At 50.7% G+C, this 26764-nt stretch overlaps 1 protein-coding gene across 2 annotated transcripts in view; it reads left to right on the forward strand.

The window, feature by feature from the left end:
* Positions 1-10990: 10990 nt before the first annotated feature.
* The window catches only part of CERK (ceramide kinase), a 43397-nt gene continuing 27623 nt past the window's right edge, over positions 10991-26764 (forward strand). For both annotated transcript variants that reach the window (XM_080939832.1, XM_080939833.1), the window contains exon 1: positions 10991-11212. In XM_080939832.1, coding sequence (XP_080795958.1) covers positions 11071-11212 — 142 coding nt within the window. In that variant the 5' untranslated portion in view covers positions 10991-11070. The remainder of the gene's footprint in view (positions 11213-26764) is intronic.

Raw genomic sequence — 26764 nt, forward strand, 5'->3', positions numbered from 1 at the left:
CTCTCCTGATCCAGCCCCCAAACCCACAGAATCAGTATTAGTGTGGGGGGCAAGGGGGCAAGGGGTGCTGTGCCTCCCCACCCTAAATGCTCTCATGAGCAAGCAGCACAGTTTGATGCGTCCCTAGGGGAAAGGACCTCCTGCCCATCACCGGAGGAAAAGTGGATGGAATTTTCCACATCCCAGACTGTCAGAAGCTGTGGCCCATTTGCAAACCCTGCTGATGAGCTAATTAGAGCTGCTGGTCTATTTCTGCTCAGTACTTAAATGAGGTCACCAGCCTGGTGTTCCTGTGAGGAGCCTGGTGAGGAGACTAAGTGTGGCTGGGCCAGCAGGCGGGGCTTCATCTCTGAGCAGGGTTATGGGACCTGGAATTTTGGATTTAGGACTGAATATTGGATGTAGGAGTTAACATGAAAAAGCCAGGGTTGTCCCAGCAGGATAAGGAGTGTTCACTCCAGCCACCCCAAATTGTCCTCATGTAACTATATCCCTGGTTCCTTCTTTCTTCCTTCCTTTCTTTTTAAGACATGGTTTCTATGTGTAGCTCTGGCTGTCCTGGAACTCACTCTGTGTAGTCCAGGCTTGCCTCAAACTCAGAGATCCACCTGCCTCTGCCTCCTGAGTGCTGACATCAAATTCAGGCACCACCACCATGTCTTAGGAACTCACCCTTCACGCCGGCCAAAAAGACCAGCATCTGGATCCTTGGATGCTCCTCCTCTCAGCATCAGCAAGCCCCACCCTCCTCCAGGTGGAACAGGAATCTGCACGTGTCCACAGCTGCCATCTTGACCTAGCAGTCATCCCAGAGGCCTTTCTGCTATCCCCAACACCAGGCTCAGGGAATCATGATTTCGTGACTCCCAGATGTCTCCCACTGTGCCCCAAACTGTGGGCTCTCACTTTGTGAATTCATTTAGTAATCTCTATGCTCTATCAAGTGCTGTGTGTATACTGGCTACACTGGGTAGCACCATGGCATCCCATATGGTGGGTTTTAGGGTCTATGTTTACAGAGTGTGGAGGTGATGTATGGAGACAGTGTTTCTTCAGGGGTGCATCTGACAATATCTAAAGGTGGTTTATTCTTATCATACTGGGAGCTATTATGGGCATCTAATGAATAGAAGCATCCCATACTACTGGTGACAGCCCTGCCATAAGGAAGGTAATATTTGCCTGAGGGACCCTGGTGAGCACACTCTGCTACTGGCAGAGCCTGGGTTTGATTTCTAGTCTTTGCCCACTTGGATCTGGAATCCGACTCTCAGTTCTCATTGCAGAAAAGCTGAGGCTTCAAGGGATGAACACAGACTCTCATCTCTAACGTACACAAAGCTGGGTCCCCAAAGCCACCTCCCCCTCTCCAGACTCCCGCCATCCTCCTTGCTGTCTTGCTGCTGTCATAGTGTCCTTTTGGGATGCCCTCTTCCACAAGCTGTCCTTACATGTTGTGGGTAACAAGGCCACTAGTCACCCGCAGAGCTGCTTTGGAGAAGAGAGCCTGGAGGAACAGTTGTAACAATGTTGACACAGTAGGTACACATGAGGACCCAGAGGCTTGGGGCTCACTGAGCAAGTCTACAGTCACATGCTCACTGAGTAGCAGTTTCAAATGTAACCTCCGGCCCAGACACACAACCCCATTGGCTTCTTGGAAAACTTTTCTCACACAATGACAGGCACCTGCCCACTCAAGACATGATGCTAGGCAAATGTGGGACCCAGATCCTTATTGCCCACACCCTGTCAATCACTATAGACATCAGTTATGCTTTGGGACCAGCCTGATCCAATCTGCTCTGACTGATCTAGAATACCCCAAGCTGACACAGAAACTACCTATGCTTTGCTGCTTTATTTCCAGTGCTGGGAATCAAACCGGAGAAAGACAGAGAGGCAGACAGAGATGGAACTGGAAAAGAATAAATAAACCTCAGCCCTGTCAACGAAAAGCCAAGTGAGAGGAAAGGTGTGCAAGTAATACAGATCAGATCTGTTTTCTCACAGATAAGCCGAGCCAAACCCAGTGAAGCAATTTACACCAACTATGATAATTCAATGCAAAAGCAGCTCTCAAGTCAGTGGTGATAGGAGATAAATTGCCCCAAACCTAAAGTGACCATAAGCTCAGGAACACAGATTTAGGTTACTCCAAACTCTGTGTTTTAACATGAAATAGTGTCATGAATTTTTTTATAGTCAAAAATGAAAAAGTCAGAAATCAAGGTGCTTTGCAGGAACCTTGGTAGGGGTATCAGAGAGATGGCTGCAGCAAAGAAATCTCAGCTACGGGCTTCAGATGTCCGATAATTCTTCACTGTGAGGTTGGTGGAAGCTAGTGGTCTGCCAAATCAACACATTCCAAGAGGGTTTTATCTGTTAGTCTTGGAGCATTGGGTCTGACCCAGAGGAAAGCAAAGAATGATTGGTTATTAGGGACCTGAAGATAGTCGAAAATAATTGTAATTAGGCCCTGGATTTGTAACATTCCAAGCTGTCCACAGTCGCTGATGTTCTGACCATTGGCTTTGCAGAAGATTCAGTAGAAGGCACAGCTTCTTCATGTGAACTTTTGTTTACAGATGGCTACAGCCAACAGGAAACCATAAACGACAGAGCAGGCATGCAAAGGCCGGAAGTTTCTGTGCCTTTCTGGACTTGTCAGGCAGTGAGGCTAAAGGGGAAATGGTCTGAGGAGTTCTCAGACAGTTAAACAGAGAGGGGCAGAAGACACAGCAATGCCACTCCTCTGTGTATCCACAAAGACTTGACCCAGGATGTCCAGAGTCACATTATTCCTAATTCCAAAGAGTGCAAGCAACCAAACGCCCATCAGCCCATGAATGAATAAATCAATGCAACACACCATGACAGAATACTAGTCAGCTGGGCTGGAGAGATTCAGTGGTTAAGAGCACCGACTGCTCTTCCAGAGGTCCTGAGTTCAATTCCCAGCAACCACATGGTGGCTCACAACCATCTGTAATGGGATCTGATGCCTTCTTCTGGTGTGTCTGAAAACAGCTACAGTGTACTCATATAAATAAAATAAATAAATCTTAAAAGAAGAAGAAGAAGAAGAAGAAGAAGAAGAAGAAGAAGAAGAAGAAGAAGAAGAAGAAGAATACTAGTCAGCCACGAGAAGCATGGACACAGACAGAAAACGTGGATAGACTTTGTGGTGGTTTGAATATGCTTGGCCCGTTGAAAATGGCACTCTTAGGAGGTGTGGCCTTGTTAGAATAGGTGTGGTCTTGCTGGAGGAAGTGCATCGCTGTGTGGGTGGGCTTTGAGGACTCCTATGCTTAGGCTCCTCCTGGCTGCCTACAGAAGATAATCTGTTCCTGGATGCCTTACAATTAAGATGCAGAACTCTCTGCTCCTTCTCCTGCACTAGATCTGCCTGCAGGCTACCATACTTCTCACCATGATGGCAATGGACTGAACCTCAGAACCTGTAAGCCAGCCCCAATTACCTGTTGTCCTTTGTAAGACTTGCTTTGGTCATGGTGTCTCTTCACAATAATAAGACCCTAACTAAGACAGACCTTGAAAGTGTTATACTCGATGCTCAAACCGAGTCCCCTGTTCAGTGACATGGAGACAGGGACCTTTGAGGAAGAAATTGTGACAATTTTAAGTGGACATCCTATGTAAATGGATGTGTGGCCCTGTGAGCTTGAGAAAGCTAGCTTAGGGCCTCTCTGCTCTCCTATTTCTCTACCACATGAGGACAAAGTATTCACACCTTTGACCTTTCTGCCCTGTCTGAGGACTTCATGGGATACTGGACCTGCCAGCACTTTGGTTCTTTTTGTTGTTGTTGTTGTTCATAAATCCTTAGGTCCCAGACAGGCATGGTGGTTCGTGCCTGTAATGCCAGCACTCAGGAGGCTGAACCGAAAGGTTTGCTGCAAGTTTGAGGCTAGCCTGAGCTGCACGATGTGTTTCAGGTTGGTCTGGGTTACAGTGTGAGTGAATGAATGGAATTATTCAGTAGTCTTTAGTTTCGTGGCAGCAGAAGCACCGAGACACCAAGTCAGTGGTTCTCAACCTTCCTAGTCACACCATCCTTTAAAGCAGTACCTCATGGGGTGACCTGACCATAAAGATATTATTGCTACTTTGTAACTGTAACTTTGCTACTGTTATGACTCATAATGTAAATATCTGTGTTTTCCTATGGCTTTAGGCCACCCCTGTGAAAGGGTCATTTGACCCCAATGGGTTGAGAAACACTGCACTAAGTAGAAGTCAGACAGAAAGGCCACCTAGTGAGACTGGAAGTGTAATCACATGGTGAGGCATTTCTCTAGTATGAGTGAGGCTTTCTCTGTTCCCAGCAGGGAGCTGGGGGAAGGAGTAGCATGTGATTCTACTTCATGAATAATCTAGAACGGGCAAAGCCAGTCAGAAACAAGGTTAATGGTCCCCAGGGCAGGATGCAGGGCAGGGTGCAGTGTGGAGTCTCAAGAGTATAGGGATCCTTTATGGGAAGCTTTGCCTTCCGTGGTGAAGGTATTGATAAGCTTTAGCCTAGACTGAACTACCAGGCACATGAGTCATATAGTTCCCTGAATCAGCAAGTAAAACAGAAGTAGGCTGCAGGATAGGGCTCTTCTGTTTGTCCTTTTGACCCTGGTACTTTCCTAATCCCCGACTATCCCCACCCATTTTCCCCATCAGCACCAGGCTGCAGCTCCCCTGTGAGCCTGGGTCTCCAGGGTAAGCTGGTACCCTGGATTTGGAGGCTGCCATAAAAGAGGTTTTCCCTGCTGGCTCCCAGGGACGGGAGGGTCCCAGTGCAACCTGTTCAGACCCAGAGTGTCCAAACCCAGCACATCTCTTGGGTATTTGTATCCTTCTGGTCTGAGCATTTACATACAATGTTATTATGAGTTCATTCATCTCTACTACTGAGACCTTTTAAGTCTAGTTTAACTCTAAGCTGCTAATCCAGCCATCACAGACTGGCCTTGGGATGCCGCAGCCTACAACAGGACTTTATCAGGCTGCAAAACGCTTTCCACTTTAAAACCAAACCCAATGCTGTTTTAGAGTCACTTATAAAAGTGTCATTTCCTGTCTTCTCTTGAAAGTTCCGCCAAGCTAGCCACAGGGGTCCTTGTCCCTAACTGGCAACAAATGATTTGGAGTTTTGAAGCCCTGTCACCTTTTGACAGGCAGATCTCTGCAGGGGAAGAGTATGGCCCTGCTCTCTGCAGAGGCCACAGTGGGCTGGCCTGCATAGAACTGAGTGTCAAGGGCTGATGGAGAACATCAGAAGTGACAGTCCTGGGAGGAGGATGGTATAGGGAAGTGGGGTTTTTTTTTTGGGGGGGGGGGTGGAGGGTAAAATTACTGGGCCAGCAAAACAGAGTTCAGCAGGCAAAACTGCCAAGCCTGATGACCCGTGTTTGATTCCCATGATCCACATTATAGAAGAGAACTGCAAGTTGTCTTCTGACGTTACACACACACACACACACACACACACACACACACACACACACACGCACGCACGCACGCACGCACGCACATGCACACTACAGCATCAATTTTCCTGTCTGTACGTGAGGCTTCCTGATCTCACATGGTCAGCACTATTCTTAAGGTGCAGCACCCTCTTTCAATTCAGGTTTCCTCACTCCCCACCCCAGGCTTCTGGCAGACTGTTGAGGGTGGTAGAGTTGGCCCGTCATCTTCCTGGATATCCTTGTGGCCACCCATTCTTCTCTGCCAGGTAGAGCTTTTCTTGGGGCCACAGTATCTTCTTTGCCACCCATAAACACTGAATTTAAGGGTATTCAGTTTCTACTGATTTTTTTTCTTTTCTTTCTAGACTTTTAAAAATCTCTTCTGGTTTTGATTTTGGGTTGGATCCAATACTTTACTCCCCAGGTTACAGAGTCTGTTGCCTGTCGGGGCTTTTGTTCTCTCTCGGAAATGGTCTTCTCCAGAGGGAGTTGCTTCCAAGACCCTGGGTTTGTCTGAAAGGGGCTTTCTCCTTGTACCTTCGCTTGAACACACAAAGACAAGTGGAACATTCGCAAGCTGAAGAAAGTCTCCTGCTCCTGATGAAGGCACAGCAGTGGCCTCTACATTCTCCCCTGTCAGGGTCCCCAGTGGTTCAAGGCTACCCAAGCAACTATCAATGTGCAAAAGCCACTCAGCTGAGTCTGGAAGGATCACAGGTGTCACTAATGGTTTTCACCCAACTCCTAAAGCTGAACGTTGTAGCAGCTTCTGCTCTCTAGAATGAATCAAGGCTACATTGTATCATTTACTGAAGCCTGGGAAAGCTGGGCACACATTCTGTTCTCTATCTGAGTCCTCCCTGCCAGCACCATTGTCAGTGACCTCCCCCTCACATGATCAAGAGCTGTGGGTCTCCAAGGCTGTTTATCTTTCCTCCAGCTGCCGGGGAAAGCAGGGAGGGGGCGTGTCTCTGTAGCCCTGACTGTCCTATAACTCACTCTGTAGATGAAGCTGGTCTCAGACTCAGAGACCCACCTGGTCTTGCCTCCACAGTGCCTGGGGTAAAGGCCTGTGCCACCACTGTCGAGCTCAAGTTCACTCCATAAGAGGTCGTGTGTTTCCCAAGAAAGGCTGCCAGAGAGCAAACTTTCTTCCTTGTGGGTTGACATCCTGGGCAACTCACAGGATGCTCTCCATCTGGAAAGAAATGCAGACAGTGGCCAACAGGCTAAGGGGCAGGGGAGGCCAGACTCTCCATCTTGTAGCTGTGTTCCTTCCCACAAAGCTATTGTCTTGCTTTGTGGGCACAACACCCTGGGACCACATAAGCTTCAGCTAAGCAGAGTACCCAGCTCCTGTCCCTCCCTGCTCAGGATAGGTCACCCCTGCAGATCTGATGAACTTGCAGACTCAAAGCAAAGCAAAGTCTGATCTCTGTCCCACCCCCATCCTAGGCAGGATATTCCCCCAGCTCTACAAAGGAGTAAGTGCCCTAATCTCTGTCTGCAATACAGGATTATTCTGGCCAGATTTACCCTAAAGCCTTTCCAGACTCTGTCACACTAAGGGTCACCTGCTCTTCAGTCCAAGCCTAAATTTCTTAGATGAAAGAGGACACTTCTGCCACTATATTCTTTTCCTACTCGCCCTCTTGAAGGTGGACTGGCTGCCCCAGTGAGGTGCCTGAGAAGCCAGCATAGCCACTGCCGGCACTGAGCTCGGCTTATGCTACTTTCTGACTTCGGTGTTGGGGGACAGGAGAGCATGACCACCCTCCCATCTAACTACTTTCCTCCGTCACTTGAGCAGGTCAGTTTGGTTTCTTGAGTCTCCATTTGCCATCTGTTAAATGGAACAGAGACTGGGTGTTTCCAGTCATTGTCAGGGCCCTGAGGGCAGGTTAGAGTTGTGCATTTTATGACTCTTGAGCCTGACTCTCAAACACAGATCAGATTTCCAAGCCCAGGATGTTTCTTTCAGACAGTGAGCTCTGACAGCTAGTGTTTGAAAGGCTCTTCCTCAAGGGTGGAGGGCAGAGGGCAGCATTCCTGGCAGCCTGTATGTATGGCCTGCCAGATTCCCTGGCCCCGCCCAGCCGTGTTCCAGTTTCTGATGTCAATTAGTCCTGCTGACCTCATCAGGGAGGAAGCCTGGGAAGATAAGCAGGCAGGCCAAGTGTAAACAAGAGCATAGGCTCCTGGAGGAAGAGGAGCTCAGGAAGGACTAAGTTGGAAGGTGCTACCTCTCCAGTGGGTGACCCAATGGATCAGACGCTCATGTTAATGGCAATGTGTGGGACTAGACAGGATCTCAGGAGCCAGGCAATTTATGTGTGAGAGAATCTGGCTCCCAGGAGGGAGGGTGCTGGCCACGGTTGGTCAAAATCCCAGAATTGCATGACCCAGGGCATCAGGTCAGAAACTGAATGTCTCAGCTTGACATATGATGGGGGGAGCACAGGGGGCAAGGCGGGGACAAGACCGTATGTAGCTCATGAGGACTCCAGGATGCTGAGGCTGAACCTATGCCCTGGCCTTCCTGTGCATATGACCCCTCTAAAACTGGGGTCAGCTGTGCATACACCAGGCCAGCAACAGGCTGGGGCATCATTGGCTGTAAGGCATGGGTTGAGGTTCTAGGACAACCAGGGGCCTCAGCAGCACAAAGAGGTGGTTGTAGATAAGGGGAGATAAGTAGAAACTTTCCAAATAGACAGGTAAGAAGGAGTTTGGGTCAGGGGCCAACCAGGGCAGGGTATCCCTGTCAGGTAAGAGCTGAGCCAGGTAGCTTGGGAAGCCATCAGGGGGGACTAGGTGTGCGTCCCAGAGTAGAGGTCCGCATCCCAGGACTGATCCAGGCTGCACGAATGTTTCCAAGGCTCTGTCAGCTGCTCTGCCATCTGCTTTCACACCCAGCAATTGATGAACCCCAGGGGGACTCCGAGGCAGCGAGGGCCTGCCAGCTGCTCTGGAGAGAGCAGCCTCCTTTCTTTCCACCTCCGATGCTGTGCTTGTTATGGTCTCCGGCCTGGAGGGGCCGAGCCTTTCTCTGCTGTCTACCTCAGCTTCCCAGAGCACAGCCTTCATTAGGCAGCCCTCCCCTTGGCAGAGGCTCCCCAGCGAGTCCTGGCACTGCAGCTTCCCAAGTTGGCAGGCTAATACACTAGTTGCCCAGGGTCACCACAGAACTCTTAAAACCCTGGAAGCCCCAAGACCAAGGGTCCAATCAGGCTGTTGTCTCCTGAGACCTGTAGATGGCCATTCCTCGGGTGCTTCTCGTAGTTTGTTCTCTATGTATACATCCCTAGATCTATGTTCAAATCTCCCCTATCACCAGCTGATCTGAATTGAGACAACCCTCACGGTTTACTTTGTTTGTACACATGTCCATAGATGTGCAGGTGAACATATGTGGATGAGTGTGTTTGGAGAAGGAGCAACCTTTGTCCATGAACTAAGTAAGCCTCCTGCCCCCCCCCCATCCCTCTTTAAAGTCCCTATGTCCAAATAAGCCCCTATCTATGGCATTCAAACTTGGAGCTTCAGAATTCGAGTGGGGGAGGGGGATGGATACACTTCACCTTGTAGTAGCCACTGGGGGATCCTGCTTCTTACTAGTGAGCAGTAATTCACACGGGGGCCCCTCCTCAGGTTTTCTAGTATTCTGTGGTCTGGGTAGCTGTGTCTTCCTGGATGGGGGACCACTAGGGGTCAAGTTCTCTTGGAGACCCTGTCTGGCTACAGATATCTATATCTATCTATATATCCCTATCTATCTATCTATCTCTATATATAGATATAGATACTACATGATTTTTCCAGGCATGATGGCTCATACCTTTAATCTCAGCACTCAGGAGGCAGAGGGGGGTGGATTTTTTTAAGTTCAAGTCTATAGAGTGAGCTCCAGGTCAGAGAAGCCCTGTCTCAAAAAACTAATAATAAAAATAAGTCATGCATGTTTAAATGTGAAGGGGCAGGAAGATCAGAAGAGACCCCAACAGAGAGACTGCTGTTCTAGAGCCCTAAGCCCTGTTGCCCTTGCCTGGCACAACCCCTCACATGGAACAGAGGCAGCATCACCAGCAGTGACACCAGGTTTCTGAGGAAGTTTCATGTTCACATTTCCCAAGCTTCATCCAGACAGCCATGGAAGGAAAGAGCTGGGGCAGCCCTTGCTTCAACTAACCACTGAGCTAGATCAGGTCCAGCTTGCTCAAGGGTGGGGCTAGGATTCTGCCTGGGTCTAACCAACACTCCAGAGCTGTCAGGGAGCCTACAACTGGGCTGGGCTTCCAGGAAGCAAGTAGTGATTCATGGCTGTCCCTGCCCTGCAGATGGACACGGGGCACTGAGAGGATCAGACTTGTATCTTAGTCCTCTGGTGCCAGGCACAGGCAAGGTAGACTTGGCCTGCTCCACCTCAGTCTGCAACAGCAGGAGAGCTGAGCCGGTGGGTAGGAGGCTCTCCAGTCTTCTTGAAAGCTGACCCCGCGTGAGGCTTAGCTCTGTAAAACCAGAGTCCTGCACCTTTGGCTCAATTAGCATCTCTGAGGAGACTCTTCCTTGGTCAGATGTAAACAGATGTCACCATGCAACCAATATTTGAGTAACACTATGGACAGGGACCATTTTAGACACTGGAGAACCAGTAAGGGACAAGCCCATATGCTCATGAAATTTTCACTGAAATGGTTAGATACGCTTTGAGTGCAGTGCTGAATTCGGCCCTGCTGTGCCTTGAGACGCTTTAGCTGGGAGAGACGGAGTCCAAGAAGACTTCCCTGAGGTGGACATGTTGAGCTTGAGCCCCATGTTAAGCAGCATCAGGAACAGCAGCAACTCTGGTTCCTTGGACCTGTTTGGTAGGGAACAGTCAGGTGACTGATAGCAAGACTCCTTCTGTGTCTCTCTGGTGGTTGTAGACCCGCAACCATCCACACAACCAGCTTTCGCTCCCCTGAAAGGTAACCCCTGTCTTCTCCCTCCTAGCCTTCCTGCACCGACCTGCAGGACTCTAAGTAGCCGCCAGGAGACTAAGACCTAAAAGGAGACGGATGCTCAAGGTCACATCACTCACGGGCGCACACCGGCAGTTCCAAGGCCTCCCATCGCCTGCAGAGGACCGCCCCGGCAACATTTTCACGAGGCTGGGACTCCGCCTGTCTATGCAGCCCTTCCCACACCGTCGCGCGTGCAGACTCAGCTGTGCCCAGAGGCAGCGAGAGCCATAGACTAGCGTCTTTCAGCGCACCCGGCTGCTTGGACCGCCCTCCCCACGGCCAGATCCCTCAAGTCCACTCCTTTGACCCCTCCCGTTCCTTCCTAGGCCTTTTCTGCTTCTCAACCTAGGATTCCCTCGATCCTCTGTTTCTGACTCTTCTCTGTCCCCAAGTCCAGCCTCTCCTGTCCTTACCCTGGTCGCCTCCTCCCGGATCCCCGCCGCCCTCTCTGCGTACCGGGTGACGCAGCGCCGCCTCCCGCCTCCCCGCGCCACCGCCGGGCAGACTGCAGGGGCCGCTAACGGTCCCGCGCCCCCCGGCGTCCGCGCGCCCCGCGCCCGGCGGACGAGGCCGCGCCGGCGGCGATGGGCGCGATGGGGGCTGCCGAGCCGCTGCACTCGGTGCTGTGGGTGAAGCGGCAACGCTGTGCTGTCAGCCTGGAGCCCGCGCGGGCTCTGCTTCGCTGGTGGCGGAGCCCGGAGCCCGGGCCCTCCGCTCCGGGTGCCGGTAAGTGTGGCCATCCCGGGTTGGTGGGGCTGGCGCTGCATCCACACCCAGCCTACGTAGCCCGAGCGCTCCGGGCAGACTGGGATGGGGCGGAACTCAGGGAGGAGACCCAGGGAACCCGGAGAGGCGGCCGGGGCACCCAGGCGCGGGGGATCCTAGACGCAGAGTCCGGGTGCCGGACGGGCTAAGTACTCCGCGGCCTCTGGCGGGGAACCGGCCAGGCGCTGAGAGCCCAGATACTCCTGGAACTGGGATGACAAAGCCTCTGGAGGTGCTGGAGGGGGAGGGGAAGAGCGGACGTCCACAGCCTCCCCCCCACTCCCCACACCCGAGCATCCGCGGGACCCCAGGGGAGGTCTGTTGCTGGTGCTGCAGTCCGGAAGGGTACCGGCACACCTGGACTGGATTGGTTTCTGCTCGTCCTCTTCCTCCAATACAATGAATCCAAGTACAGACACATGCTTCTCTATGGGAGAAGCCCAGAGGCGCCCTGGTAGGGACTTCCTGCAGTTGAGCAAAGGGCTTTTGACTTTCCGATGGGGTGTGCACCCTGCTCAGAGGCCCTCAGGGTTGAAAGAGGAATAGCTTAGATGAGGGCGGGGAAAGACGCAACCCACCCGCAGTGACTGAGATGATGGAAGGACACTGGAGCCACTCTCCCGGGCTTTGCTGCTGGTTGTCTGGTGGTGGAGATTTTAAAGATGCCATTCAGTCCTTAGAGGGTGGATTACAGAAGATTGTGTGCAGACACCCCGGATGGGGGCATCCAGGGCTGGCCTTGTAGGTGTATATTCAATTTTATTCATTCCTTGCTCTTTTGTTTCTGCTGTTGTTTGTTTGTTTGTATTTTGAGACAGTTTTCCTATGTGGCTCAGATCAGCCTCAAACTGGGATTACAGATGTCTGCCACCAAGCCCAACTTTTTATTTCCTCTCTCCCTCTTTCTTTGCTGGGAATGATAGAATCCAGGGCTTGTGGCTTGCTAAACACAGGCTTTACCACCAAACATCAAAACATCCCCTGCAAGTTTCCCTTGAGAGCCTGCTAGGGATGGACCCTGGGATTCTAGGTTAGTTGCTGATGGAATGGGGGCTTTCCCACTTAAGGAGACACAGAGAGACATCTGGGGATATGTGTATCTAATGGACTTGGATCCTGAGAAGAACCTCGCTTGAGTCAGAAAGGGCAGTCATTGACCAGTAAGGATGGGTTAAGCAGGTCTCACTTCCTTGGTGGCACTTGCCCAGAGAAACCTGGAGGGGCTGAGTGCTGATGGCAAACTGATAAAAACCAGAAGAACCTCAAGACATGGGTGTGTCAGGGTCAAGTTGATGGGAAAGAGCTGGAGAATAGGGTCTAGGACTCCCTCAGTGTGGCAGGCTGAAGTAGGCATTGGTCTTTATTGTGGGTATCAAGTGGGGGCCTGGACAGTGCTTTCAGCTTGATTTTTTTTTTTTTTTTTTTACAAAGACCTGGTGACCTCTTCGGGGAGGATAGAGAGGAGAGACAGAACAGAGTAGAAGGAAGGCAGTTGACCCAGTCTAGGTAGGGACGATGGTGGTGGGCAAGGTTGGGTGAAATGGGACTGTCACCTTGAGAAGGCACCTGTGGAAGAAGCATGGAGTTTCTAGTCAAACTTGTTGAGAGTGGGAATAGTGGGAGTCAGAACTTGAGTTTCAGGACTCCCTGGAGGACACTGAGTTTTGGTTGCCATTCATTCATTCATTCGTCATTCACTCATTCAACCCAGAATGGCTTTCCGGTGTTTATGCATTGTGCTGTGAGGCTCTGCAGACTGAGCTGAAGGTAGGTAGGGCTAAGGTAACCCCAGTTTCTGGCTTTGGGATCAAAGCAGCATTGTCTTCAGAGTGCCTTTCTGTGGCTCAGTGCCTGGGACTCGATTACCCTGAAGTTCTTCCTATTTGCCCTTGGCATATCCTTCCAGGGCTATGTCTCTTGCTCTCTGAGTTTATTACCACTGTTCTGCCTAGGCCTGTGTGGGTTGGATTTCAGGTAAGCCTCTAGGGCCTAGCATCTAGGCTTAGGATAAAAATGCTGTTGTAGGGGGGTGCTCAGGATGTGTGAGCTGCAGCCCCTTTGCTCTGGGTCTTACAGACGTGGGCTCCAAGATGGGGAGCTCAGCTGACTCAGCTGAGGCTGAGCAAACCCAGTATCACGGGAGAGCACTGCCTCTTCTGGGTCAGGGAGGCCATGAAGACTCGAACGAGACCCATTCGCCTTTGTGAGACGTGGGGTGGGACATCACCCGTTGCCCGCTGTCAGCGTTGGCACAGTTGGTCAGCTGCTCTCATGGTTTCCGGTGCCCACACTCTAGGCTTGGTTTGCTGGCAGCGCCCGCTTCTCATCGGCTTGTTTTTGCTGGCAGGCAGCTCCACAGCTGGCCAGCACTGCGAGTATTGCATCACCTCTGTGAAGTGTGTAGCCACTTTTTGTGTAGGCTCATCCACGGCCACTTGGGTAGCAGCCCCAGCAGACCGGTCTTCTCTAGGACTGGCTGTGAGGGACCAGTTGGTAGGCTGCCGCAGAAAGCACCGGGTTCATTTCCTTTTTCCTGATGATCGCCACCTCCATGGTGAATGCAAAAACAAGCTGGAAAACTGTGACTTGGGGTGGCCATCTTGGTTTCCCCCTAAACCCCATGTTTTCAACGCCCCCAGAGAGGTAGGCCTACTTTAGAATAAGGCGAGATTTGAGTCTATGGAGTCAAAGAGCATACCCTGAGCAGTTCATGGCACATTTAATTCAGTTAGCCAGTGGCACTTCCAATCTGCCACTCCCCAGGTGTGTCCAGACACACCTGAATTGCCGGGGCTGGGAACCATGGGCAGAAGATTGTGCAAAGACAGGTTGTAAGACATTCAAGAGGCCGGCAGCCCTAGAACTCCCAGACAGCCCTTAGGGGCTCTGTGCAAGCCGGAGGGTGTTTCATCTCCTCCTTCATCCTCTCCTGCTGTAGACATGAGAACTGGGAGACATGGATTACTTGTTCCCTGGGTGCCTGGTGCACAGCAGAAGGTGGCTCTGAATCCGGACACACATTCTTTCTTGGGCGGTTGCCACGCTCGATGCCAAGTGCCCAGCAGCAGAGATAAGGACTCAGTCTTAGGAGGGGGAGATCAGCACGGGAGGAAGCTGAGCCAGCAAGTGCTTTTCTCTCCAGGCCACAGCCTGAGCGGAAGTGGGGCAGACTAAAAACAGGAAGTGGGGGGGCTTCTCTAAGTGGGTCACTGGTTGAACTTGAGACAGTCTGGAGTGATGGCTGCCCACCCCAACACCCCAGCTGCGGCAGGGCACACTATCAATTCTTCGTCTGTTTTTTCAGAATATGGGCTGTTTTTCTGCGTACATTGGGTGCACATTGGGGCCACTGTCTAGGCTACACCTTTGTGGGGAGAACTTCCTTTGTCTTCTACCAGCCCCCAAAGTACCCCAAAGCTGGCAGTTAGCTCATGGACAAGTCACTGCTGTCTTTTGCCTACAACCTCATCATTCCCCACCGTGGGCCATGAATAAGCAAACTTTACAAAAAGCAAGCTTTACAAAAATAAATCATGGGACTGGGGGTATAGCTCAGCTGTAGAGTACGTATTACACCCATAGGATGGGTCACCAGCATCCCCTTGCCAAAAAAAAAAAAAAAAAAAAAAGTAATAAAATCCTGAGAGCTGGGGCTGGAAACCCAACTCAGTGGTTAAGAGCGTTCGCTCTTGCAGAGGACCAGAGTTTGTTTGCCAGTGCCCACATCAAGCTGCTCACAAACACCTGTAACTCTAGCTTCAGGGTACCTGTGCTCACCTGTACATACTCCCACTGACATAGATGTCACCTTAAAGCAAAAATAAATCTTTAAAAAAAAAAAAACCTAGAAAGCAGAAAAAAATACTTTAATACCATATGTACAGAGGGCTTAATGTTCGTGTTTCTGTGTGTGGAAAATGCATGGGGAAAAGAATGGGGGCGAGGAAATGAACAGCGATTTCCCATTCTATAGCTTGCTGCTGTGAAACGTTCTAAGAGTGGCTTCACTGAGATCTGATTCTCCTGCAATAAAACCCTCACATTTTTAAGGGCACCGTTTGATGAGTCAATAACTGCACCTGTGTAAGCATTGCCAAGCTAGGGCATAGGAGCCATAGCCCAGAACCTCCCTCCACCTGCAGTTCTGGGGAAGCTCTCTGCCCAGCCCACTCCAAAGGATGGGTTTATTCTGCAGGTGGTTCACAGAAACACAGTGGAAATTCCTGACATCTCTGTCTCTACTGTTTTTAAAAACCATGTATCTGTGGTTAGTTCTTTTGGCTTAAATAGTGTGTGTGTGTACTTGAGCACACACATGCACACCAGTGAGTGTATTCACGCACACACATAGTTTACACATTGTTGCATTCATGGCCTTGTTTCCACCTTTGAGTAAGAATTCTGGGATCCTCTGGGGACACCTGCTTTCCTTTCCCTTGGGTACAACTTTAAAGAAGAAAGCTGGACTAAGAAAAAGGACTGTTTCAAGAAAAGCTTTTTATCTGTTGCACTTCATTATATGAGAAACCACTCCTACCCTTTTGTTGTTGAGGTTTTGAGATTGAGTCTTGCTCTACAGCCCAGCCTGGTCTCTGTAGCCTAGGTTGTCTTCCCATTTAAAGAGGTCCGCCTACTCAAGCCTCCCAAATGCTAGAATTAGAGGCATTATCTATACTGGGCTCTTCAATACTTTGTGAGTGATTGGTGAGAAGAAGTTTCTTAAAGTCGGAGCCAGGGGGATTATAGATGTTTATCCAAAAGCAAATTATTACAAGAAACATGAGAAGCTGTGGATAGGGGATAGGCCTTCTTAGCCTATGAAGAAACAGGGAAGACTAAACTATATAGTTATCACAAAAGTTGTAAGACATCCATAAGATGCACCCACAGTGGTGGCACATGCCTTTAGTTCCAGCACTCAGGAGGCAGAGACAGGTGGGTCTCTCTGAGTTCAAGACCAACCTGGTCTACAGAGTGAGTTACAGGACAGCCAGGGCTATACAGAGGAAACCCTCTCTCTAAAAAAAAAAAAAATAAAGATGGTATGTGTGTGCCTGTGTCTGTCTGTGTGTAAGAGAGAGAGAGAGAGAGAGAGAGAGAGAGAGAGAGGTGATAACAAAGCTTAAAAAGTTTAAAAAAAAACCAACAACAGTGGTAGGAAAGTGGAACCAGGCATGGGAGTGCACAACTATAATCCCAGCACTTGAGAGAGGTGGAGGCAGGAGGACATGAGTTCAAAGCCATCGTGGGTCACATTCAAATAGGCACTCCATCAGAGTGGCGACAGAGAATAGGAGAGTAGATAATAATAGAAGGTATGACGATCAATAGATAAATTATTGATAGATAAGTAGAGGTAGAAAGATGGATGGTAGATGACTGATAAACATCAATAAAGAGATGACTGATAGATAAATTGATAAATTATTGATAGATGGGAAAAGGTAGAATGCCGATAGGTAGATAAATGATAAGTAGGAGGTACAAAGATGAATGATTGACAAGAGATGCTATTCACAGAAGCTGATCCTGGAGTGGAGGCCACAGAGATGCTGTCCTCAGCCTGTGACTTGGAGGTTAAGCCAAAGAGCAGTCTTGATGGAGATGTTTCAGGTACCTCAGGAACTGCCCCCCCTACTCCTCTCAGGGGGGTGGGGACAGCATAGTGGAAGGGCCAGAGCAGTAACTACTCTGGGGAAACTATCTCAATATCTTGAAATTTTGAAAATAGTTTTCTTTGACTTAGACTTTATTTAGTTAATTTTTCTTTCTTGGTGCCAAAGGCAGATCAAGGTCCTCTCACATGCCAAGTGCCAGCTTTGTAAATAAACTCTACACCCTAAATTCAAGAGACATAGAAGATAGAATGTGGGGTACTTACTTCTTACTTTGAAGAAATAATGTCTGTGTTTGTTGAGACCTTGCCAACATGTTTACCCAGTATGTTTATTTCACATTCTCCAACCCGCAGTCATTCTTGTCGGCCCTCCCCTTTCCCTTTGGCAGTTTATTAACCCAGATCCCTATCCTCGGACTTGATACTCTTCACTGGTAGCTACCACCTGTCCTGATCTGTCCCTGAGATGTCAGCTTGAGACCCTATATGGGTCCCTTTCTTCCACTTTTGGCCCCTGTAGGGCTTGAAGGATATGAACCCACCACCATTTCTCTGTAGATCCCCATAGATCTTGACCATGAAGCCAACTCCAGTACTGCTGGTACAGGCCCTGTGGTGTGTGGAGCCAATTCTCATCACAGGGAGAAAGCTGGTTATGTCTGGACAGCTTGACTGTGTCCACCTGTCTGGGGACCCAAGGAGGGCTGCTAGAACCAGACATAGCTGTTGGTTTAACCTCTCCCAGTGACTCCAAGCATTGTATGGTTTCTACGATGCCGGCTAGGGAAAAGAGCTGTCCCTGCTTTCTCTTAAGAGTTGGTTCTAACTGTAGGCCTGGAAACAGCCAACATCTCACGCAACACAGAGGACCATGAGCCGGCTGTTCTTGTAGGTGGGTTCTCTCTTTCCTCTGGCCCAATTCTTCTTCTCTGCTCTCAACTGAACCCAGTTCTGTTCTTTCGGCTGCAGATTGGTTCAGTTCATGGTCCTCCTACCTCTGACCCTGGCCTTGGATCCTTTATCCTCACTGTTTCCTTCCGTTGGAACACTCCTGTGATGGATGGACCCCAGGCATCAGGATGGAAAATTAAAAAAAAAAAAAAAAAAAAATTCACCCAACTCAGTCCCACTGGCTTTTCAGCACTGTGGATGTCTGGCATGCCTCTGTGCAAACATAGCTGCCCATCTTCCTGCACCTTCTCCCATGACAGAACCTTGACCTTGCTCACATGCCCCCTCCCCCCATCACGCGCTCCCTAGCGCAGCTGAGCCATTGGCGAAGCCCTGCATCCTGACACTTCTCACTGTGGCCCTCTCTAACCGAAGTGTTTTTCTTCTATTTTCCCATGTAAGCCTTAGTCTCACTCCTGTCCTTCAGGAGTCAAAATGCACTTTGCCCTTCCAGGGGGTTTCCCTCTGCTGGCCATTTCTTTTTGTCTCTTGTAACGTAACATGTTCTTCTAATCTCCCTCCTTCTCTGAGGCGGGATCCTTGCCAGAATCCTCTTCTATGTGCCTCCTGATCCTTCAAGGACACCCCCATCCCCTGAATAGATGCTTACAGGACAGGGAGTGACAAGGACAAGGACAGCATACTGTCCTTGCTCAGCGGTAGGGTCAGACTTTAGGCCCTCTATCAGGGGGACTTGGGCCCCTGGCTCAGGACCCTCACTCTCCCATCAGGATCAGAAGTTGCAGTTGGTTGGTGGGTCTCCAGAGGTCATGGAGTGTGAGACACAAGAGGGAGAAAGGGGTGGGGGCTTTCTGGTGACATCACTCATCTTTGCTCGCCTCTGAAGGAGTATGGGTTGGAAGCCATCAGGGTGTGAGGAGGCTGAAGAGTTTATGCAAAACCCCCGGCACTGCCCTGGTATGAAGGGGGCTGGTGTTAAAATGCTGCCCGTGAGATCTCAACCTAACGGGGCCTCGCAGACACCATTCATGCCCTCTTATGAGGTCAGAAGCAACAGAAATGACCAATTTACCGAAAGCTGATGGCACACTCATTCCCTCCTAGTGTCTGGGTAAGGAATAAATGACAATCAGGTCAACCCATGTCGGAAACAGTCTCCTTCCAGACCCATCCAGTGATCATGAACGCCTTCGGATCGCAGACGCAGCAGCCTCTGCTGGTGTTTCAGTGGCTCTCGAGAGATGACAGGTCTCAGAGGTCCTTACAGTAGTCACAAACTCCTAATCATTCTGGATAGATTTTCTGGTTAGCTTTTGGTAATCAAAAATAGGTCAGCAAGTGGGTGTGGCTGTCCCTGCCTGTAATCCCAGCTCTAAGACTTAGAGGCTCAAAAATGGTAGGCAACCTGGGCCAGCTATGGGACCTTGTTTCAAATGAAAATAGCGTGTCCCTTAAGGCAAGCATTGTCTAAAAGGGACTAACAGGCTTTTTGGCTCTGTGGGCCATTCAGTTATTCAGCCCTGCCTTTTGAGTGTATAAACCACCAGACACTAATGTCAACAAAGGGTCATGGCTGTGTGCCAATAAAGCTTTATTTACAAAGGCAGCCTGAATTGGGGCCAATTCCCTTCTCTAAGTAATAATCATATTATTATTATTATTATTATTATTATTAACCAAGAAGGACTAAAAAGGGTGTTATCTCATAAAAGTATTGAATCCAGGTGGTCCAAAACAACTTAACTTAAAATGCCCAACGTGTGATGAAAAAACACTGCTTCTGTTTAAGGAACATGCTCCCTTGGCAGCTGTGGCAGGTAGCTGTCAGGGGGAAACCCATAGGTTCAGGGTAGACTCAGCCCCTCTGAGGAACAGCAGCTGCAGCTGCAGAGCCTCAGGCCCCCTGTGACTTGGACTCTCACCTCCCAGACCAGTTCTATTCATAGATCAACTGAAGCCGGCAATCAAGGTGTAAGTGTACACGGAGCCCCAATCTGTCCTGGTGTACCAGAGTGTTGCCAGAGTTTTCATCCCAAAGGGGCACTAAGGAGTGTCACCACCCCCCCTCTTCATAAGGTCCTAACAACAAACCAAAGTCCACACTACCGGAGAGCCAATGAGTTCAGTAGGCTTACTTAGAAAGCATAGTGAGAGGTTACAGGCAGAGTTGTGGGTGGCTCCCCCAGCCCCACCCCTGCCAAAGAAGCCATCCTGGAAGTTCTGCAGTTCTTCCCCCTTGCCTTCCCCAGCCTCTATACACTCTAGCCCCTCCCCAGGACCACCCCCTACTCTACCCCCACCAGTTGCAATTAGGGCAAAATTGTATACAGGTGGCTGGAATCACCAGTGGGGCTCCACGGACTTCTCCCCTCTCCCTCCTTCTCTGAGGAAGTGCCAAGGTCCACAGGCCTTCAAGGACAGATCGGTGCAGCCTCAGGCACAGCTGGGCTCACCATGGTGGCTCAGAGGATAGCACTGTACAACACAGGGACTCCTGGGCAGGTAGATGTTTGAGGTATATTTTGGGGGGGTCTCCTGGTGAAATAGATGGTTTTGGGAAACTAAGAGTCAGACTCCCTGTTGGACTGACAGCTAGTAGGGGGAGGGTGCCATAGCTAGGTGATAAAGGTGTCCCGTTTCCAAGCTTCTTTCCTTGTGCTCCAGACTTGGAACCAAAGTCTGGCAGCTTAGAACAAAACCAAACCAAACCCTTTGTAGGTTTTTGTCTCCCACCGAGAGGACCCCTGCTCATGCACCAGCTCAAGTTCAAGGCCTGCTTAGGGTATGCCACATGGTAGTTCTGAGATGATCAACCAGCCTGGCTTTCTTCAAACGGACCAGCCCTAAAGTAAGGCGGCAAACTCTTCTGTGGCTTTAAAACCCACCGGCTTCCAGAAGAGACTGGATTTTGGCTTTCTCAGTCACCCTCTGCAAGCAGAGGGAGTTCTGTCTCCCTCTCCCCCCTCTCCCCCTCCCCCCTCCCCCCCCTCTCTTTTTCTGCACGCTTGTTTGTATATCCGTCCTCACTCCCTATAAACGCTGTTCTTCAGCAGCTGATTCTTTTCAGACGTCTCTGCTGCTCCCCCTCGTGCTTCAGACCCCTCCCCCCTTTAATTCTCTACGAGGCAGAGAACATGGACCTGATAAATGCCCCCAGACTGTATCAGTTTTGGTGTAAGTTTTGAGGGCTCCCAGGAAGGATGTGTGCACCCCTAAAGGCAGTGCTGAGTTCTGCAGGCTTTCTGCTTTCCAGACCTGTGTCCTGCCTGTTCTTGGGGTGTTCAGGTACAGTTGGGGTTCATTCATCTCTCCCATCAGCTCTGCCGGTCTCCACCTCTCTGCAGCCAGGAGGCTTGCCACACCTCCATCTCTGGAGACTTCCTTTGGTTTGGGGGCATTAGCACGGCCACCCCTGCTTTCTTTCCCCGAGTGGCTATGATTTCTGAGCTTCTAGCCTCACCCCTAAAGTGCTTACATCTTGAAGACTGCAGTGAGCTCCTCAGTACAGGAGGGCTGGCATTTTCAGTGGGGAGTGATGGTTCTTGTTCAAGGCTCTCTGTCCTGAGAGGCTGCCCCCTGCCCCAGCCTTGTGTTGACATTCTTGTCTGTGCACACCGGTGTTTCCGATAGTGGTTTCTTCTGTTCCAGATCAGAGCTCTGTGGTGTGAAAGGAAACCCACAGGTCCGTTGCCTGCCCTCAAACCCCAGGCAGCTGCCCTGTGCCTCTGCCTCTCAGCCTCTGTAGGTAGGTTTCATATCCGAAGCCCAAGAAGGAAAATCAAGGACAGGCACATCCAGGTCCATCTCAAGGGTTTGAAAGTGTCTGTGTTTTCAGGATAGACTGTTCCTACTGACCCACTTCCTAGGCACTGCCTCTCCCCATTGCTCCATAGGCTATCACTGAGCACAGAGAACGGCTTGGCGTGTCCTTTTTAAGCTTCTGACACAAAGCTTTTCAGCGCTGTCTTTGACTCTCTCCAGAGAGCCTCTGTGTTCCCACTCAAAGGGTTCAGGCGTGCCTCAGCAGGTGTGGAGCCCACAGCCACCTCAGAGCTCCCATTTAGTGACTTCCTTGTCTGGCCCCTTTGTTGTTTGCGCCCTTGAAGATGCACCGGGCAGAATTTGCATCCCCATGGAAGAGCCCAGAGGGAAGAGAACAGAAAGATGAACCATTCTCAAAAGGGGATCATTGCCCTGACCTATGTGGTATTTCTGCACTCCCAGAGGCCAACGTACAGAGCTTTAACGAAGGCCAGTGTTCACTCGGCAAATGCTGCCGAGTGGCCCGTTGCCAGGAAAGTGTGTCTGACTCCTTTATAATTGCAGGGCAATGAGACTTGTTCCTCAGCCAGCTCTCTTGGGCACCTTTGTTGCTCAGGTCCCCGTACAGACTGGGTGAAAACAAGCCAAGGTGCTTGGAGCCACTTCATACCTATTTTCCATTTGGATGTAGTCTCAGCCTTTGCATGACCTGTAAACCTCCCTACTGGGCACTAGGGGAGTGGTAGTCCTGTCCTAACCCCTCTTCTCCTGTCACATCAGGCCTCGAGGTCTTGGAGAGCCACGGGCAACAGTTGTGACCTTAATAAGAAACCTCTCACCCTTTTGCCTCCATTTCCCCAGGCTGGGATTCTAAGTGTGTGCCACGGTGCCCATTGTATTATCTTGATCTTTATCCACTTCAGAGGCCCGACTGAGTGGCATATCCCCATTATCTTGACCCTTGTCCGATATGTGGGGGCTTACATGAGTATGCACCTGGGTCACTGGTGAACCTTTCTGTCCTGGAGGCATGTGGGGAACTGATAGGCATCCCAGAGCCTATGACATCACAGTTGGGCGGCGGCAGACACGGTTTTCCTTTCAGTGAGCTGTGGTCACAACTCACACACACAAACAAAACAGAACCAGCAAGTGCTAGAAGCTCACATCTGTCTACTCCACGAGCCCATGTGATGACTGCAAATACCTCAGCGGGCTGTGGAGAAGGTGCTGGCAAACCCAACCCGATGACGGGGACCAGCAGGCCAGCCTCACCTGCCAAGGGCAGCTGATGTTTCTGGAATGTGATGGCCTTTTGTTGCAGGGTGAGCTGCAAACTCACATGAGTCGCCCTGGGGTGAACAGAAGGGCAGGAGAATTTCTCTCTTGTCAGCAAAAGTGTTCAGAGTCTTACCCAAGATTCACTTACAGGTTTTCAGTTCAAGTTCAGAAAGGAACAGGCACAGTGTTGAATTTAACGTGGATTGGTTTTTGTTGTCGTTTGTTTATTGTTTTTCCGAGACTGAGCTTCTCTGTATAGCCTTGGCTGTCCTGGAACTCAGACCAGGCTGGCCTCGAACTCAGATCTGCTTACCTCTGCCCTCCCAACCCCAAGTGCCGGGATCAAAGCCCGCTAACGTGGACTGTTTTAATGTCAGGTGATGAATAGGGAATGGATGGTACGTTCAGGTTTAGTCTGCTGGCTGGAAATGGAGTAAAAGCCCCAACCGGTGTCATGGGCTCCTTCACAGTGAAGAACCCGGCAGGCCAGAGACAGAGGAGCTCTGTGATTGGGACAGACACTTCTAACGTCCCTGAGCTGAACTCCCAAAATATGAAAAACTGTTTAAAATACAGAGACCAGATCCCACAGCCATTTGCTGTTCTCTCTAACTGGTGTAGTGTTTGTGGAGGTTCGTGTGTGTGTGTCTGCGTGCATGTGAGCAAGGCGTGTGTGTGAAGGCACATGTGCATGTGTAGAGGTCAGAGGTTTATTACATCAAGCATCTTGTTCATTCTCTACCTTTATTTTAGTTTAAAGAATCATTTTAATATTTATTTTAGGTTATGTTCATGAGTGTTTTGACTTTGTGTATGTACATTTACCGTGAGTTCCCGGTGCCTTCAGAGGCCAGAAAAGGGTGTCGGATCTCCTGGAACTGGAGTTACAGATAGCCGTGAGCTGCCATGCAGTTGCTGGAAATTAGATCCATGTCCTCTGCAAGAGCAGTCAGAGCTCTTAACCACCGAGCCATCTCTCCAGCCCTGCCCTGCCCCGATATCTTTTTTCTTTTAGAGAAAGGCGCTCTTCCTGGGACCTGCGGCTACCCTGTTTGGCCAGTGAACCAACCCCTGGGGTCTGTCTTCCAGTCTCTACCCACCCACCCTCAAGCCCCGGGATCACAAACACGCACCACACCAACTGGCTTTCTCAGTAGGTGCTGGGGATGGAACTTGATCCCTTATGTGTGTGCAGCAAGCATTTTACCAACTGAACCATCTCCTCAGACCCTATGAAGACGGTCCTCCTCACTCTGCTTGTGATTGGTTTTGCAATTAATGCCACTGCTTCGGTGGGCTGTCGAGAAGCTGGAATGGTGGTGGTGGAGGACTCCTGAGGCAAGGGTGTCTGGAAGGGGCCCCTGGGAGGCGCTGCCAACGCTCACTTGGCCAGACCAGTGAAGGCAGAAAGGGGCAGGGGTTACACTAAAAGGGTTGATTTCTCTGGAGGCAGAAACTCGCACTGGTTTGAAGGAGATAGTGACTTCTCGGTGCTCATGTCGCCGGCAAGGAGGTGACACTCTGAGGTGGACCTCACTGCTCCGACTAGGCTCTCTGGTCAAATATGTAGAATGATTTAGAAATAATGGCTGGTAATAAGGAGTCCAAGGCTGGACCCACGATTGGCTAGGTCTTCGTTCGACAGGCTAATGGGGCACATCCAGAGTTCCGAATGGAGTGGGCAAGGACACTTGTGAAGGCTTGCCTCATCTGCAGTGTTTGGGCACCAGTGTCAGTGTGAAAGGGCCCTGTAGCCACAATAGGTTGGGGCCCACTTTCAAGTACTCAGGACTTCAGCACCACAAACGGGGCCACTTCTCAGAATGGTGGGGACACCAGGAGCAGCACTCTGTGTCCCCGAATCAGGTGTGTGACTGGCAACGGTGAGTGGCAGACTAGGTTGGCGCTGTGGTCCCTGGGAGGGGACAGGTAGAAACTGCACAGTAGGGGCATAGGTTTGGCCCTTAGGGCGTCTGTCTCCTGTTTGTATCTGACACTCACTAAGGCTGGCCCGAAGTCTCACTGTGGGGTCCTAGAAAGGAAGTTCATATTCTTTGTAATGATCCAGGACATCTGGCTCAGAGTCATAGCGGGACATTATTTTATTAAAGGGAAGGGGACTCATCTAATGACTGTCAGCCACTGCTTTTCTGTGATCAGGAACAGGATCCACAAGACCCTGGAGAAATACCCACCACTCATGGCAGAAGCTTCCTGGCAAGCTCTGAGTGTAGACCAGGGAGGCATGAGAAAATTACGGCTGCTCTGGGCACATCGCTAGACAGCACAGGACACAGCAAGACAGGACACCATTCTTGGACCAGATGAGCTATGCTTAGCCCTGGTTTTCTCATTCCTTTCCCTTCAGAATGGAAAGATCCCTGTGGGGCAGCCATTGCTAACGTCACCATCACACAGGCCCGGGGCCCGCCTGGTCTGGGAAAACTGCACTTCTCATCCTGGGTCTCTGCGAATCTTCTAACCTTGCTGGCAGTGTATGAGGACATATAGCTGAGAAATATTAGCATCCTGTAGGAACAGAAAGGGCCCAGAATTCCACCTCTTGGCCAGCTGTTTGGCAAGGTCCCCGCCTGTTTTCAGATGCTGCGGTTGATGTCATCGAGTGTTCATGCGGCCACCCTGGTGTGTGGACATCTCCCCACATGATCTAAACTACACAGCAGAGAACTTGTGGAGGGGCATTCCGTCCCAAGAGGACCAGCCGCTGGCTCCTCCAGTGCCTCTGTGTCACGCAGTGTGGTCCCCACTGACCTCTGTGATTGACAGTCTCAGTTTCCTGTGACATAGCATTGGATGTGGAGGTGGCCTTGTCTGCTGTTGCAGGGATGCAGGCCTGTAGGAAGCACAGCCCCACCACTGATGACAGCTCAGGTTTCCAATAGGTCACGTTCATCGAAGCATCCTTCTGTGTCAACAGAGCCTCACTCCTTACCTTCCCTTAGCTCCACCCAGCCCAGCCCCTAGCAGGGTGATGCCACTATCTCTTACACCCGATATCACATTCCCATTCTCTAGTCCCTCCCTCCCTCCATCCCCGACTCCTTGTCGCTTGTTGCTTCTTGACCTGCCTTCTTCCTCCTGTCGCTCTCTCACAAGCTCCCAGACCACTAGCCTGATCACAAGATCTCCCCAGCCCCTCCCTGCCAGGCCGAGTCCCTCCTGACAGCTCATGTGACTTACTCTAGTTCTCTGTTTTCTGTCTCCCAGTCCACCCTCGGGTTCTGCCTGTGGGGATGCGAGCAATGCTGGTTTTAGAGCTTTGCTCCTACCAAGGGACAGTGCCAGTATCACATGAGCGATGGTGTGGCTTGTGCGCCGCAGCAGCTGTGGAGTGTACGTGGGCTGTGTGGCTTTGTGGGGCCCCTGGTGCAGCTTGGCCTTTGGGGTCTGGCCAGCAGAGCATGTGACACACTAGGACACTGTTCTCTTCTTCCTTGGGCTGAGTCTCCCTCTGAATATGTAAGATGGTGCATGGTTCGTGGGCACGCTTTTGAGAGAGTTGTCCAGGGTCACTGTTACCCTTTAGTTATTTTGTGATGCTACACAGGACTCCTGCCTCCTAGTCCTCTGAATATCCGCTTATCTCATTCCACTGCTGTGCCTAGCAGCTGTGACTTCTGTCACCTGATTCTTAGGGACAGTCACAGTTACGAATAGAGGCACTGGGAGATGCTTGAAGTCTGCTCTCAAGGGTCCTAGACTCGAAGCATGGGTCACTTTAGCAAAGGGTCGCAGCCTCAGGTCTGTTCCTCCCCTACCGCTTGGTACCTGTTGTGAGCCCGACAGGTGGTCCATAACCACAGAGCGATGTGCCTCTGTCACCTCCCATTGCAGGAAGGAGGCAGTCAGAGGTCAGGTGGGCACAGAGAGTTGAGTGCAGGATTTGGAGGGGACTCGATGAGGGCCAGGTTAACACCCCC

This window comes from Micromys minutus, assembly GCF_963924665.1.
Source record: "Micromys minutus genome assembly, chromosome: 27".
NCBI lineage: Eukaryota > Metazoa > Chordata > Mammalia > Rodentia > Muridae > Micromys > Micromys minutus.